Source organism: Oncorhynchus mykiss, chromosome 15, assembly GCF_013265735.2.
Source record: "Oncorhynchus mykiss isolate Arlee chromosome 15, USDA_OmykA_1.1, whole genome shotgun sequence".
NCBI lineage: Eukaryota > Metazoa > Chordata > Actinopteri > Salmoniformes > Salmonidae > Oncorhynchus > Oncorhynchus mykiss.
This window is the reverse complement of record NC_048579.1, coordinates 15,748,557-15,763,223: the sequence shown is the minus strand read 5'-3', so window position 1 is coordinate 15,763,223 and position 14,667 is coordinate 15,748,557. Positions and strand designations below refer to the sequence as shown.

At 40.8% G+C, this 14,667-nt stretch overlaps 2 protein-coding genes and 1 non-coding gene across 4 annotated transcripts; 2 read left to right on the top strand and 1 right to left on the bottom strand.

The window, feature by feature from the left end:
- The first annotated feature begins 245 nt into the window (after window positions 1-245).
- LOC100135941 (corticotropin releasing factor precursor) lies at window positions 246-1,780 on the top strand. The gene is given in 2 exon segments (NM_001124286.1): window positions 246-349; window positions 872-1,780. A coding segment is annotated over 1 exon segment (504 nt). The 5' UTR covers window positions 246-349; window positions 872-890; the 3' UTR covers window positions 1,395-1,780.
- Window positions 1,781-4,121: 2,341 nt separating this feature from the next.
- On the bottom strand, window positions 4,122-12,435 carry LOC110489687 (tripartite motif-containing protein 55). 2 transcript variants are annotated; one of them, XM_021562455.2, is made up of 8 exons: window positions 12,104-12,435; window positions 11,534-11,703; window positions 9,300-9,480; window positions 9,021-9,116; window positions 8,141-8,374; window positions 8,011-8,033; window positions 7,752-7,876; window positions 4,122-5,887 (listed from the first exon to the last, which is right to left on the bottom strand). In XM_021562455.2, exons 1-8 carry the CDS (start codon window positions 12,221-12,223, stop codon window positions 5,787-5,789), a joined length of 1,050 nt encoding a protein of 349 aa, XP_021418130.2. In that variant the 5' UTR covers window positions 12,224-12,435; the 3' UTR covers window positions 4,122-5,786. The 2 variants fall into 2 exon arrangements, with proteins under 2 accessions (XP_021418130.2, XP_021418129.2); XM_021562454.2 differs by having other exon boundaries at window positions 9,300-9,483; window positions 12,104-12,433.
- A 1,474-nt stretch (window positions 12,436-13,909) lies between these two features.
- On the top strand, window positions 13,910-13,995 carry trnay-gua. The gene is given in 2 exon segments: window positions 13,910-13,946; window positions 13,960-13,995. It is a non-coding gene; the product is annotated as a tRNA-Tyr (tRNA).
- Window positions 13,996-14,667: the final 672 nt, after the last annotated feature.

Sequence of the window (14,667 nt, the reverse complement as noted above, 5' to 3'; positions counted from 1 at the left end):
ACAAATAATTATGTCTGCATCCAAGCCTGTGTGCGTGTTAGAAAATATGTTGTATTCTAAACACACACACACACACACGCACACAACCAACATTTATGACTCATCTCATTCAAACTACCCCAGACTTTCACAGATGCGTTCATTCAAGTTACACCAATGTAACTCCGCGCATACGCAATCTCTGAGCTCAGAGCGTGACACTTGTCGCGGGTCTTGGCTATATAAATCCAAACTGCCGTGCTTTATTTGAAGAACTCCTTATACACATTTCTTGATCCATCACTCGTGGAAGAGGAAGAGAGTTCTCAACAAATACCTAAAATCCAGGGACACAACGACTCAACTGAAGGTATGAGACCATATATGCTGGCAACAAGTCCATGCATAGATCATACTTCATTTTAAAATGTTATTTTCACTTGTGTGTTGGAAGGTGCCATTACATGTTATTCCTCAACATGGAAAGCTGTTCATAGATTTCCACATTAACTTGATGGATACGCAAAGATGCACGCATAATTCATATATTCCCTCTCTGCTATCTCGTTTTGATTTTGTGGACGTTTCACCAACCCCTGGATTTATGGCCCACTAAATGGATTACTTTGCATGTACACATTCTATTTAATTTATTTCTGGCTGTAAATTCCTAGTCTGATAATGGCTGAGATGACAGGAATTTAAAATGATAGACAGTGTATTCTCATCACAATTGAAAAACTTTTACTTAAGTCATGCACATGTAGTTTATATTATCCTGCAACTTCATCGCATGCAACGAATGCCTCTCAATTTTATGAACAAAACGTATTGTACAAAAATTATAATGATTGAGGGAGACTTGAAGTTAATTGTCTCCATTCTTCTTCAGATCTCGTTGAACCCCTGACATGAAGCTCAATTTCCTCGTCACCACCGTGGTTCTGCTCATTGCTTTCTTACCGCGCTATGAGTGTAGGGCTATCGAGAGCCCTGGCGCTGTCCAGCGCGCCACCGCTCCACATCACGACGCGCAGCAACAGTCTCTTCCCCTCCTGACGCGACATGGAGAGGAATACTACATCCGACTGGGAAACGGGAACCGCAACTCTGTTGCGTCCGCACCTGAAGGCATGTACCCAGAGGGCTCCCCAGCGGTCTACAACAGAGCCTTGCAGCTCCAACTGACGCAGCGTCTTCTACAAGGCAAAGTTGGGAACATCAGCCGGTTCGTCAGCGGCTTCGCGAACCAGCTCGACGACTCGATTGAGAGGGGGAGGAGGTCCGATGATCCGCCGATATCTCTAGATCTTACGTTCCACATGCTCCGACAGATGATGGAGATGTCCAGAGCTGAACAGTTACAGCAACAAGCCCATAGCAACAGAAAAATGATGGAGATCTTCGGGAAATGAAAATTACATCCATCCATCCGCCAAAGATTTGTTTTTACATTTAGCACAAAACACACAGTATTCTGTACCATAGTGCTGCTTTTCCATCTTTGTTTAGAATTATTTATTTTATAGCTTTAACCTGACGGTGGAGACTAAATGGGCTTGTAGGTTACTTGTAATTATGATTGTAGCCTATATCATGCAAGATAAAGTATGTCCTTTGAATTTGTAATAGGCTATTGTTGTTGAAGTTCTACGTCAAAACTGTAGAATATACACGATTCTGTCTCTCTTTCATTAAGACAAAAACATATTTTTTTGGTAGATCTTATAGGCTTAGGAAATTACGTTTTATTGTATGTTATGTTATTTAAGTTTGTTAATAAACTTATGAGCAACGAGTACATTTTTGTTGTGCAAGAGAATGTCTTATACTTATATTTTTCAATAAAATCTGAAAAGTTGTTTGCACTTCTCTGTGGATATTTGTAAATTCTACAGTTTATCGCCCATATAGTTAGCCATTTGAATCTAAATTTGGTTTTGTATAAATACTGGACACAAACTTTTCACTGATCTGAAGTGTCTGGCAAAAAAACCTAAACATGATTATCTGTATAGCCTACAGTAGTCCGTACAATAGAATAGCGTTTGAGGATGGAGCAAGAGCGTTTCTTTCAATCCTGCAGATGTCTAATTGCATGTGCTTTGAAAAGCAGCACCTGTCCAATGGCAATAGTCGCTATACCATGTGTCATGCAGTGAGAAAGAAGTCCAAAAAGAAAGAGAGATTATGTTTACTCTTAATCATAAAGATAAACAAAATTTGTTTTTCCTGTCCTTGAACTGATTTAGGATCAGCTCGCTGCCACAAGTCTGAAACACTCACACAAAAGGATACAGAATTCAAAACAAGAAACATATAGTGAAATGACTATTGTTAATGCATTTATATTAACCTACTGATGATTTGTGCCACCAAATTGATCCAGACAAGGTAAAGAAAAAATGACATTAGAATCAAAGTCAGAGAATCACTGGACATGTGAGCACAATAACAAGCTGAGAGGAGTTAGTGAGATGACCATTGCCTCAAAGGAGCCTCCTTACAATTCAAGCCTCATCTACCTAGCTGTTTCAAAGCACTCCTCTATGAAGGAGCGCCACTCATTACACAGTCCAAGGCACTGCTTCATTAGTGACAAGACAACAAAAAGTCAGGAACACCAGATACGCTCTTTCTTGTGTGAGATGAGAGTGGCACGCGTCTGTGTGCCCTGATGCTTGATCCGTAGTGTCAACATAAACAAAACAACTGTGTCTGTGAGTCATTCAGCTTATTGTCTGCCCTACATAGCAACAGGGGGCTCATTACAGTGTGGAGCCTAAATTGTAAATGTTGCAGTGAACCATGCTGTGAACAGTGAACCATGCTGTGAACAGTGAACTATTCTGTGAACAGTAAACTATGCTGCAAACCTGATTGACAAGATAAGTAAATGATGGATCTGGATCCGGGTGTGTGGATTGTTAAAGCACCACCACAAGATTCACCTTACACACACACACACACGCCCTTCACTGGGCTGGAAGACACTATTTGGATTACGCAACAAGCTCCCTGACATCGTTAGCTGAACTGATGCAGTGAGATGTGTGAACTAACGCCTGTTTACTGCTAAGGGGAGGCATAAGGGAAATACCACATAGAGAAATGGTGCTGGAGGCCAATGGAAATGACTTTGGCCCACATGCCCTGAATGGTCTATACTCTGCTGGAAGACAAAGTATCTACAGTGAGGCAGTAAAGACAATGGTGCATTACGATTTTCTGCACAAAGGAAGAAGGACACCTGAACAAACAAGCGGTTTTATTCACACACTTTATGCATGCAATATAATGTACACTGTGACAAAATGCAGGCAAAATATCTTCTTTCTTCTTCTATTTTTGAGAGAAGTCTGCTTGCCATCTCTTACAGTAATTGAAAAACCTAGCCATGTATATATTAAACCTGGAGTGCCTTCAGAGCGCTTTCACTCCTGTTGACTTTCTCCACATTGTGTTGTTACAGCATGAATTTATAATAGATTACATCACTGGCCTACACACAATACATCATAATGTCAAAATGGAATAATGTTTTTAGACATTTTAAAAAATGGATCAAAAATGAAAAGCTGAAATGTCTTGAGTCAATCAGTATTCAACCCCTTTGTTACGGCAAGCCTAAATAAGTTCAGGAGTAAACATTTGCTTAACAAGTCACATAATAAGTTCCATGGACTCACTCTGTGTGCAATAACAGTGTTTAACATGATTTTTGAATGACTACCTCATCTCTGTACCCCCACATACAATTATATCTAAGGTCCCTCAGTCGAGAAGTGAATTTGAAACACAGGTTCAACCACAAAGACCAGGGTTATTCCAATGCTTCGCAAAGAAGGGCACCTATTGGTAAATGAGTAAAAAAAAAAAAAAAAAAGATATTGAATATCCCTTTGAGCATGGTGAAGTTATTATTTACATTTTGGATGGTGTCTCAATATACCCAGTCACTACAAAGATACAGGCGTCCTTCCTAACTCAGTTCCCAGAGAGGAAGGAAACCATTTCACCTTGAGGCCAATGGTGACTTTAAAACAGTTACAGAGTTGAATGGCTGTGATAGGATAAAACTGAGGATGGGTCAACAACATTGTGTTACTCCACAATACTAACCTAATTGACAGAGTAAAAAGAAGGAAGCCTGTACAGAATACAAATATTCCAAAACATGCATCCTGTTTGCAATAAGGCACTAAAGTAAAACTGCAAAAAAATATGCAAAGAAATGTACTTTATGTCCTGAATACAAAGCATTATATTGTTGGCAAATTGAACACAACAAAACCACAGAGTACCACTCTTCATATTTTCAAGCAAGGTGGTGGCTGCATCATGTTATGGGTATGCTTGTCATCAACAAGAACTAGGGAGTTTTAGGAGGTATAAAAATAAACAGGATGGAACTAAGCACAGAGAAAATCCTAGAGAAAAACCTGATCTAGTCTGCTTTCCAACAGACACTGGGAGGAAAATTCTCTTATCAGGACAATAACCTAAAACACAAGGCCAATTATACACTGGAGTTGCTTACCAAGACAACATTGAATGTTACTGGGTGGCCTAGTTACAGTTCTGACTTAAATAGGCTTGAAAATCTATAGCAAGACTTTAAAATGGCTGTCTAGCAATGATCAACAACCAACTTCACAGAGATTTAAGTTTTTTAAATTAGCAAATATTGTACAATCCAGGTGTGGAAAGCTCTTAGAGACTTACCCAGAAAGACTGATCTGTAATTGCTGCCAAGGTGATTCTAACATGACTCATACATTTTTCATAAATATTTTACAAATGTTCTAATTTAATTTTTCACATAGACATTACAGTGTTTTATGTAGATCGTTGACAAAAATGAAATCAATTTGAATCCCACCTTGTGACAACAAAATGTGGAAAAAGTAAAGGGGTGTGAATACTTTCTGAAGGTACTGTATATATTATTATACTATGTGAATTCATAATGTAACCAAATATATATATTTTTTTATACTTTTTCAGTAAAAAAATAACAATAAAAGGCAAAAAAATCTTCTGGAAGTTCTTGTTTGAGATGTTCAGCTGATGATATTCTCTAATGATGTAGTTCAGACGGTGGCATCTTGCCAAATTCATTAAAGAAACAACACTGCTGCTTAGACAAAACTCTACAACGGCAGTCTGAGGGAAAACTAAAATTAGCCACAAAAAAACTACCTTGTTAGCATTTTTCTTTAACTGATCAAATTTAAATCAGGCTAAAAAGTCTTCCTATAGTGAACTTCCTGACTCCTGAAATGCACTCCTATTGGGAAAAAAACATGTCCACATCCAGCTGCATCCAACCACAGCTTTGGGAGGAAGTCCCAGGAGAGTTTTGTGTCAGAAGGCTCTATCTATCACCTGTGCAGGTGTGCTTCAGGTAGATGTTGCCCATAGGCACTGATCATGGATCAGCTTAGCTTTCCCCAATCCTAACCTTAACCATGAGGAGGGAAAACTCAAAACTGACATTAGACCAATGTCCAGGGGCAACTTCATCCTACTCCTGCAGGAAGTATCTATGAGTCTGGACCAAAGATGGTGGATAAATTAAGATGTCCCTCTCAGGCCGTTTACCACTGAAAAAAAAGGATCAGTTCCGGTCTGATTAACGAGGTGGCTCTCACATAGGCTTCAATGCATTAGCAGCTGGGTTTGGTCTGCTTAGTTCATTGACTCTATATGAACCAGAAAAAAATGAGGGAGTCTGATGTCTCACTTCCTCTCCATCTCTGTTTGGGCCATGGCTGATGGTTGGCTGTGCTCTGTGGTTGGCTGAGTTAAGGGGCGGGGGATGGGAGTGGGGCAGCTGTTGAGGCTCCACCTCCTACTTCAGCCTCTGCCTTTCCCCCATCTACCTCCTCATACTCATCTTCGTCATCTACAGACAGAGGGATATGGAAGTGAGAGATAAATGTCTGATAAACAACAACGCAAGAACTACATATACTGCCCATGGAAAGCTTAATATACAGTTAAAGTCAGAAGTTTACATACACTTAGGTTGGAGTCATTAAAACTCGTTTTTCAACCACTCCACAAATTTCTTGTTAACAAACTATAGTTTTGGCAAGTCGGTTAAGGACATCGGCAAGTCGGTTAGGACAAGTCGGTAAGGACATTGTTTACAGGCATATTATTTAACTTATAATTCACTGTATCACAATGCCAGTGGGTCAGAAGTTTAGATACACTAAGTTGACTGTGCCTTTAAACAGCTTGGAAAATTCCAGAAAATTATGTCATGGCTTTAGAATCTACTAATATGGTAATTGACATCATTTGAGTCAATTGGAGGTGTATCTTTGGATGCATTTCAAGGCCTACCTTCAAACTCAGTGCATTTTTGCTTGACATCATGGGAAAATCAAAAGAAATCAGCAAAGACTTCAGAAAACAAATTGTAGACCTCCACAAGTCTGGTTAATCCAATTTCCAAACGCCTGAAGGTACCATGTTCATCTGTACAAACAATTGTACTCAAGTATAAACACCATGGGACCACGCAGCCGTCATACCGCTCAGGAAGGAGACACATTGTCTCCTAGAGATGAGCGTACTTTGGTGCGAAAAGTGCAAATCAATCCCAGAACAACAGCAAAGGACCTTGTGAAGATGCTGGAGGAAACAAGTATAAAGGTATCTATATCCACAGTAAAACAAGTTCTATATCGACAAAACCTGAAAGGCCGCTCAGCAAGGAAGAAGCCGCTGCTCCAAAACCACCATAAAAGAGCCAGACTATGGTTTGCAACTGCACATGGGGACAAATATTGTACTTTTTGGAGAAATGTCCTCTGGTCTGATGAAACAAAAAATAGAACTGTTTGGCCATAATGACCATCATTATGTTTGGAGGAAAAAGGGGGAGGCTTGCAAGCCGAAGAACACCATCCCAACCGTGAAGCATGGGGGTTGCAGCATCATGTTGTGGGGGTGCTTTGCTGCAGGAGGGACTGGTGCACTTCACAAAATAGATGGCATCATGAGGAAGTAAAATTATGTGGATATATTAAAGCAACATCTCAAGACATCAGTCAGGAAGTTAAAGCTTGGTCGCAAATGGGTCTTCCAAATGGACAATGACCCCAAGCATACTTCCAAAGTTGTGTCAAAATGGCTTAAGGACAGCAAAGTTAAGGTATTGGAGTGGCCATCACAAAGCCCTGACCTCAATCCTGTAGAAGATTTGTGGGCAGAACTGAAAAAGTGTGTGTGCGAGCCAGGAGGCCTACAAAGCTGACTCAGTTACACCAGCTCTGTCAGGAGAAATGGGCCAAAATTCACCCAACTTATTGTGGGAAGCTTGTGAAAGGCTACCTGAAACGTTTGACCCAAGTTAAACAATTTAAAGGCAATGCTACCAAATACTAATTGAGTGTATGTAAACTTCTGACCCATGTGATGAAAGAAATAAAAGCTGAAATAAGTCATTCTCTCTACTATTATTCTGACATTTCACATTCTTAAAATAAAGTGGTGATCCTAACTGACCTAAGACAGGGAATTTTAACTAGGATTAAATGTCAGGAATTGTGAAAGACTGAGTTTAAATGTTTTTGGCTAAGGTCTATGTAAACTTCCGACTTGAACTGTAGCTTTCGCCTAGCCTGTTTTCAGTTAAATAAAGATGACAGCCCGGAAACAAGGAAAGTAAACCACACAAGACAATTGAGATGCACCCCACCCTGCAGGAGCAGACAGAATGAGACACAATATGATGTTTCACTACCAACTCTTCCTACCTGAGATGAAGTCAATGCTACGCAGGGCCCTGCCCTCTCTCCAGAAATTAACGGTGTAGTGATCCATCGCCTCATATCCTTGCTCCACCTTCTCCAGGTGGGAGGTACTCGACGCCTCCCCAGTCCTGACACACACACACACACACACACACACACACAGGGAGAGAGTCAGGCTTTACCTTATTGTGTATGGTTTTTAGAGATATGTACATAATGCGGTACATGATACACACTTTGTTCCGTCAGCATGTGTACTCACCTTTTAAGGAGGCCTTTTACAGTCTGTAAGACAGAGAAATTGAAAGGGTTACTCTAAATTCCTGATTTATGTGAAAAGTTGAATCAGGATTGAAGCCTGAATGTTAAGGGAGAGTGTTTGTGTCAGTCACCTGTAGGAAGACAGCCATCTCTGGTTCCTCCAAGGTCTGTATGCCTGTCTCTACGGTCTTACAGCTCTGCTCCAGGTGCTCTTTGTACTTCTTGGTTAGACCACGAATGTAGTTGAGCTTCTCTTCCTGCTCGGCCACCACCTTAGAACTTAAGTCCCTCTTCCTCTCCTCCAAGATGGCGTACAGATGGTCAAACTTCTCACACAGCTGGGACTTCTGCCTCCTGCCATTCTCCTGTGCGCAGGCAACCACACACACATGGACGGACAGACAGACGGACACAAACACACAAGCGTTTTCTCCAGTTGCCTTGCCTAATGATCATGACCCAGCTCTGAACACGACCCAGCTCTGAACACGACCCAGCTCTGAACACAACCCAGCTTTGACCATGACCCAGCTCTGAACAAGAACCAGCTCTGCATGACAATCCTGGGTAACACCACCACGGGTGACACAGAGGGGACTGGAGCCACTCCAGCTTCCTCCCCAGTACAGTTGTTACTAGCTCATCAACTCCAGTGTGTGTGTGTGTGTGTGTGTGTGTGTGTGTGTGTGTGTGTGTGTGTGTGTGTGTGTGTGTGTGTGTGTGTATGTGTGTGTGTCCGCTCTCTCCCCATCAACTCTCCTCTTGGTTTCTCAGTGTGAGAGAGAAACGGCACAATACTTAGTGTGTTTGTTGGTATGTGTGAGGGAGGACAAAGTGTCCAAACTTATTCATTTATTTTTGTGGGTGATAGAAACAAACAGATTTAGAACACCTTTTATTTTTTGTATAGGGGGGCTCAATACAGTAACATCCTGGTTTCAGTTGGCTGTGTTAGTGAGAAGCAGACAGACAGAGACAGAAATACAGGTGCTGCCACACTGGCCCAGTCACCTCTATGGTCTGGCAGGTCTCCTTTAACTGACTGATGATGCCCTGGATCCTGTCGTTGTTCCCCACCATCATCGCTATCCCGTCAGTCAACTCCGTCTGGGGACACGCAGTACACGTACACACACACACACACACAGAGCCAAAACGGATCAGTCACTGAGAGAGTTGCAATGCACTGACATGCGCAGGAGGCAACTGTCCCATTTCACCTACTGTGCATCTCCTGAAGATGTTTTCCTACATCAGTCAAGACCATACAGCAGATAGTTGGGTCCTCACCTTCTGTGTCTGGTACATGCTTTTGAGAGGCGCCACCTCACAGTCCTGGTGGGCTCCAAACACCTTGCACATGGAGCAGGTGGGCACGCTGTGGGTCACACAGTAGATGTTGATCTTCTCCTCCTTGTGCTCTTGGCACATGGCCTGCTCCTCTGTCCTCTCTGGGGCCGCTGGCTTGGCGCTGCTGGAAGGGGGAGGGAGACATGATGAGACTCCCAATACTAGGGGTGCATCTTACTGTAATAGTTTAGTGGCTTCCTCTCCTGATCTGTTTCCTTCCACTGGCTGTTGTGAATCAGGCTGCCTGCCCATGATAACTGAACATCATTCAGTCATGATAGCCTATCAAGGTCATGATAGGCTACATCACATCCTAAACCTTAAGCATCTGTACAAACAGTATCTAAATTGAGTGACGTGCGTGTCATACCTTAGTTTTTAGTCACCCTTCCTCCCAACACATACGTACGTACGTACGTACGTACGGACGTACGCACGCACGCGCACACACACACACACACACACACGTCGGCTGGCAGTATATCATTGTATGACTCGGACCAGAGACCTCCTGCCAACCAAATCACCCCTCTGACTCACTGTGGGACCATGGGTTAATATGGGCACCAGCGGCTGGGTGACATATACACTGCCTTTAAGCACGCAAAACTACACAATAAGCAAGCGTACCTCTCCTTCTCTTTTTTCCTCTATCAAGCTAGTGAATGTCCTCAAACACACAGAGCACCCCTCACCTCCATTCCACTCTATCCCTCTCTATGTCGAGCGAAAGAGTTTTGTCTCGTGAATAAAGTCTGAAGCGTTAAGCGTGATGTCGAGTGAAAGGACAGTAGAGAGCTAGATTACATTGCCTCAGGGTTCCTATTCTTCATAGCAACACATTCATCTGATGGATTCGTATAGCACTAAACCCTCTAGCAGACACCATAGATAAGATGACACTCTCACTACAAAAACGCGGACACTTAGCTCATTTTAGCTAGCGGGAGTTAAATATAAACAGTAATCCGTCATGTAAATGTGATGTTTGTGATCTACGTACTTCCTTGACTGTATTTAGCTCCAGCTGTTGTCATCGCTGTGGCTTCTGGAGGGAGAACATCTGATTGAAGGACGTCATCTACTACTGTATTTCATTATTTCTTTATCAACACTATTTTATGATCTACTACTAGTCATCTTCATCAGCCACCATTTGTCTTTATAAGGCAGCCTGGAATACTTGTACACGAGGCCAGAAAAGTAGTCAAGATTGTTGAAAACATTCAGTATGAGTGGCAGCAGGAGTTTTTCCACAGTAAAGATTGAGGCCCAGCTTTGTCTTGGTCAGGTGTCAGGTCATGTGATGAGGAATCAGGAAAAATAACACGTTTCAACACTGGAGTTTCAACACATTTTTAATGTAGGCTGTATGTAGTTTTTCAGAGCTATCATTATACAGTGGGGCAAAAAAAGTATTTAGTCAGCCACCAATTGTGCAAGTTCTCCCACTTAAAAATATGAGAGAGGCCTGTAATTTTCATCATAGGTACACTTCAACTATGACAGACAAAATTAGAAAAAAAAATCACATTGTAGGATTTTTAATTTATTTGCAAATTATGGTGGAAAATAAGTATGGATTTCTGGATTTTTTTTCTCATTTTGTCTGTCATAGTTGAAGTGTACCTATGATGAAAATTACAGGCCTCTCTCATCTTTTTAAGTGGGAGAACTTGCACAATTGGTGGCTGACTAAATACTTTTTTGCCCCACTGTATATGTCACTGTCAATGCCCTAACCGGCCTATTTTAACAATTCACTGTTCGTCTTCATGTAAGCAATTCACTAACATATTGCAAGTAGTATTAGAGCCTGGGAATGTAATAAGATGGGTGAATAAGATAAGGAAATTACACATAAAAAAAGCATTTTACCCTGAACTCACAAAATAGAGTAAGTGGATGTTTGTATTTAGTTTGTGGTACAGCAGGACCGTGATGGTAGTGGTGGTGGTAGTGACGGTAGTGTCTGAGACAGACTCTATTTCTTTTATAATTACTATTTAAAATGATTCCTGTAACAAGTACTGTAACAAGCTAGTGAGAACATGGAGAAAATGGTTTCCCCCCAGTTTGCTCATCTGTTCATGCACCTTGGCTGGAAAGTGAAGTACAGGCACTGGAAGTATTATTTTTCCTTTGGACTCCTATATAGTGTACGACTCTCTCACCTGGTGGACTCCTGTTTGAACATGTCGATGATGTTCTCCACCAGCAGGTTCCTCTGGAGCCCGTAGACCCCATGGCGGTCCAGGACCACCTCGTGCCTGCAGGACGGGCACCGGAAACGGCCACCGGAGGTCACTGACCCCCCTCTGGTTGGGAGGTATGGGTTGGAGGCCTAGATAGGATAGAACAGACAGGGGCATATTAAAATGTATACCAAATGTAATACCTATTATTGTCTATGCCTAATATTTAATGTGTAATACTATAGTCACATTTGAGGCTACACAAAAATGACATGGGTGCACATAGCTGAGATTGAACACTGCAATGGCTCATGGGAAACAACAACAACAAGATAAAATAAAACACAAAATGAGAACAGTGCAGAGGTTTTGGTGTACATAGCCTATGGGCATGGACAAGAAACAAACAAAAACAATATCCCTGATATACAGTAAAACTAGTTGTTATAGACCAACAAATAATATAGTTTGTAGATTAAACATGGTTTAATATATATGTCTACCAGAAAATACATAGCTATTACTTACGTTATTGCAGGACTACTTTACCTGAAAGATATCATTGGCACACTTTCTACACAGGTTGTGTTGACACGGTAAAATGACCACTGGTTTTGTAAATGTTTCCAGGCAGATGGGACAAATCAACTGCTTCTCCAAATTGTCCATGACGTTTCTCTTCTGATACACACCCACTCACTCCGTTAAGACGTTAAAAGTGTCAAATGAATAATAAGAAATTGTTAATTCGGCATTATAACGTCCCAAGCCGCTTATTTCGGAGTAAAATTGAAAAGTAGGCCCGCGGTAATTGCTCCGGTTCAAGCTGTTCCTCACACTGAGTATAGTGTGGCACCCAAACTGGCTGCTCGAGCGGGTGTCAGGGCTGTTTTTAGAAAGTGTCAGGTCGAAGGTTGCCATGTTTACTTGCCCATATATGAAAATGAGTCTAGATAGGGCTTGGGCAGTTAATGATTCCTCGCAGTAGTCTTTAAACTGACCCCATTTAATGTAAAGCTGTGTGTCATCAAACTGTTAGCCTATATGCAAATATCATTGTATAACAAAAGTGACTGAGGGTGTGTTGTTCAGGGGAACAACATGAAAATGTGACATAACAGGCTATTTATATTGGCTGTGGTAGGATTTACATTTTGGACTCAACTGATGTTTTGATGAGCATCGCAGTTTGTTGGTAATCCTAGGGGAGTTCAGTAAACCTACTAGACTTTCAGTGGGCGCCCTGAAACTGTAAAAAATTGACGAACGCTCTACCATTTGAGTTTGTGATTATTACATTTGCAAATTAGAATCCACCTGTGTCTGATGAACAGTGGCATACACACTATGATTGAGTATAAAAGCAGTATAATGAGCCAATTTGATGTATTATGGTATTTTAAAATAATATTTACGCATATAAAACGTATCAGAATATATGATCAGCATCATGAACAGTATGTCGTAGTGTAAACAGTACAGTATCTCGCAGATCAAGGAAGGAACGTTCATCCAGTTCATGTTTCAAAACATTATAATGTTAATCATTCAGATACATCGTATCAGAATTTTTCATATGAATACATAGCAACACATGACTGGCTACAAAGTAATTTCAATGTTTATTTATGGAAAATAGACAACAACACTGATTGGGAAGGTCGGGAAAAGATTTGGAGAATGCGGGCATCGATCCCGCTACTTCTCGCATGCTAAGCGAGCGCTCTACCATTTGAGCTAATTCCCCTTCCTATACAATGGCAGCAGTGACTCATATAAATGCATCAGGCTATTTAGAATGACGCGTTGAACGTGAGTAGCTGGTTAGATACTATGTTGCCACCTCCCTCTCGAAGTTAAACTTTTTAGTCTGTCGTCAGAGTAACAACAGCTTATATGACACTTTAATTTAGGAAACAGTTCATTACCACCATGTCAACCTTATTAGAAAAGTTCGCTAACGTCGTTACAGCTAGTTTAGTTTTAGTCTAGGAATATACAGAGTACTGTCCTAGATTTGATTAATGGTTGCACACGGCCTCAGTATATTTGACACGGCTCATTCTCGCTAGCTCGTAACGTTAAATCGTAACGTTAAATGTGTTGAATGCGTTTGAAGTGAGATGTAGCTAGCTACCGTTAGCTATGTGCATATCTCGTTTGTTTTTATAATTCGCAATCTAAATATGTGACTGCTAAAATGTCGTCTACTCGGATATATTATTCGACGCTAAGTAATTAATTACAGAAAGTAAACTCGGACACTAACCAGCCACATATATCCATATATATAATAATACATGCACACACATTGTTACTTATAGATAGCCCGCTAGTCAACAGCTTCATGTACTCCCTTCGATAGCTCAGTTGGTAGAGCGGAGGACTGTAGAGGTTACATAGCGATCCTTAGGTCGCTGGTTCAAATCCGGCTCGAAGGAGGATTTTTTTGCTCACCTGATTGTGAAACCAGACCTAACAACAAATTTAAGTATAATTTGTACGCCTATATGTTTGTAAGATGCGTAATGTAATTACAAAAAACGTTGTTGAAGTAACTTTTCAAAAAGGAAAGTCTATTGCCACATGACACAATTCTAAATCTCTCAATCCTTTCACAGCCATACTTACGCCTACTATACTGTATAACAAACAACACAAAACAATAACAAACACAAAACACATTGCACACAAAGGAACACTCATTCATAATTTACAAAGTGTAGTCAAGGGGTGGAATGGAGGTCTTCTGGGATCTACATCAGGGAATGAATCCCCCTTAGACCTGGGTTCAAATAATATTTAGGGTATTAAGGAAGGAATTATTTAGATATATTTTTGTTGTTGTTGAAAAGACAAGTTTTTGAATATTGGAATTTATTTGGAAATACACTTGGAGCGTCTGCATCCCATGCATTCAACCCAGGTATTTGAAAATAGTATTTTAAATAACTATTTGAAAATAATTTCAAATAGTAGGCTATTTTAGGGAATTATTTGAAAAAACTTGAACATACTTCCAATATAAGTAGATAATTCAGGGCACATTATTTAAAAATGCTAAAACACACAGAAAATAAGTATTTACAGTGCATTCAGAAAGTATTCAGACC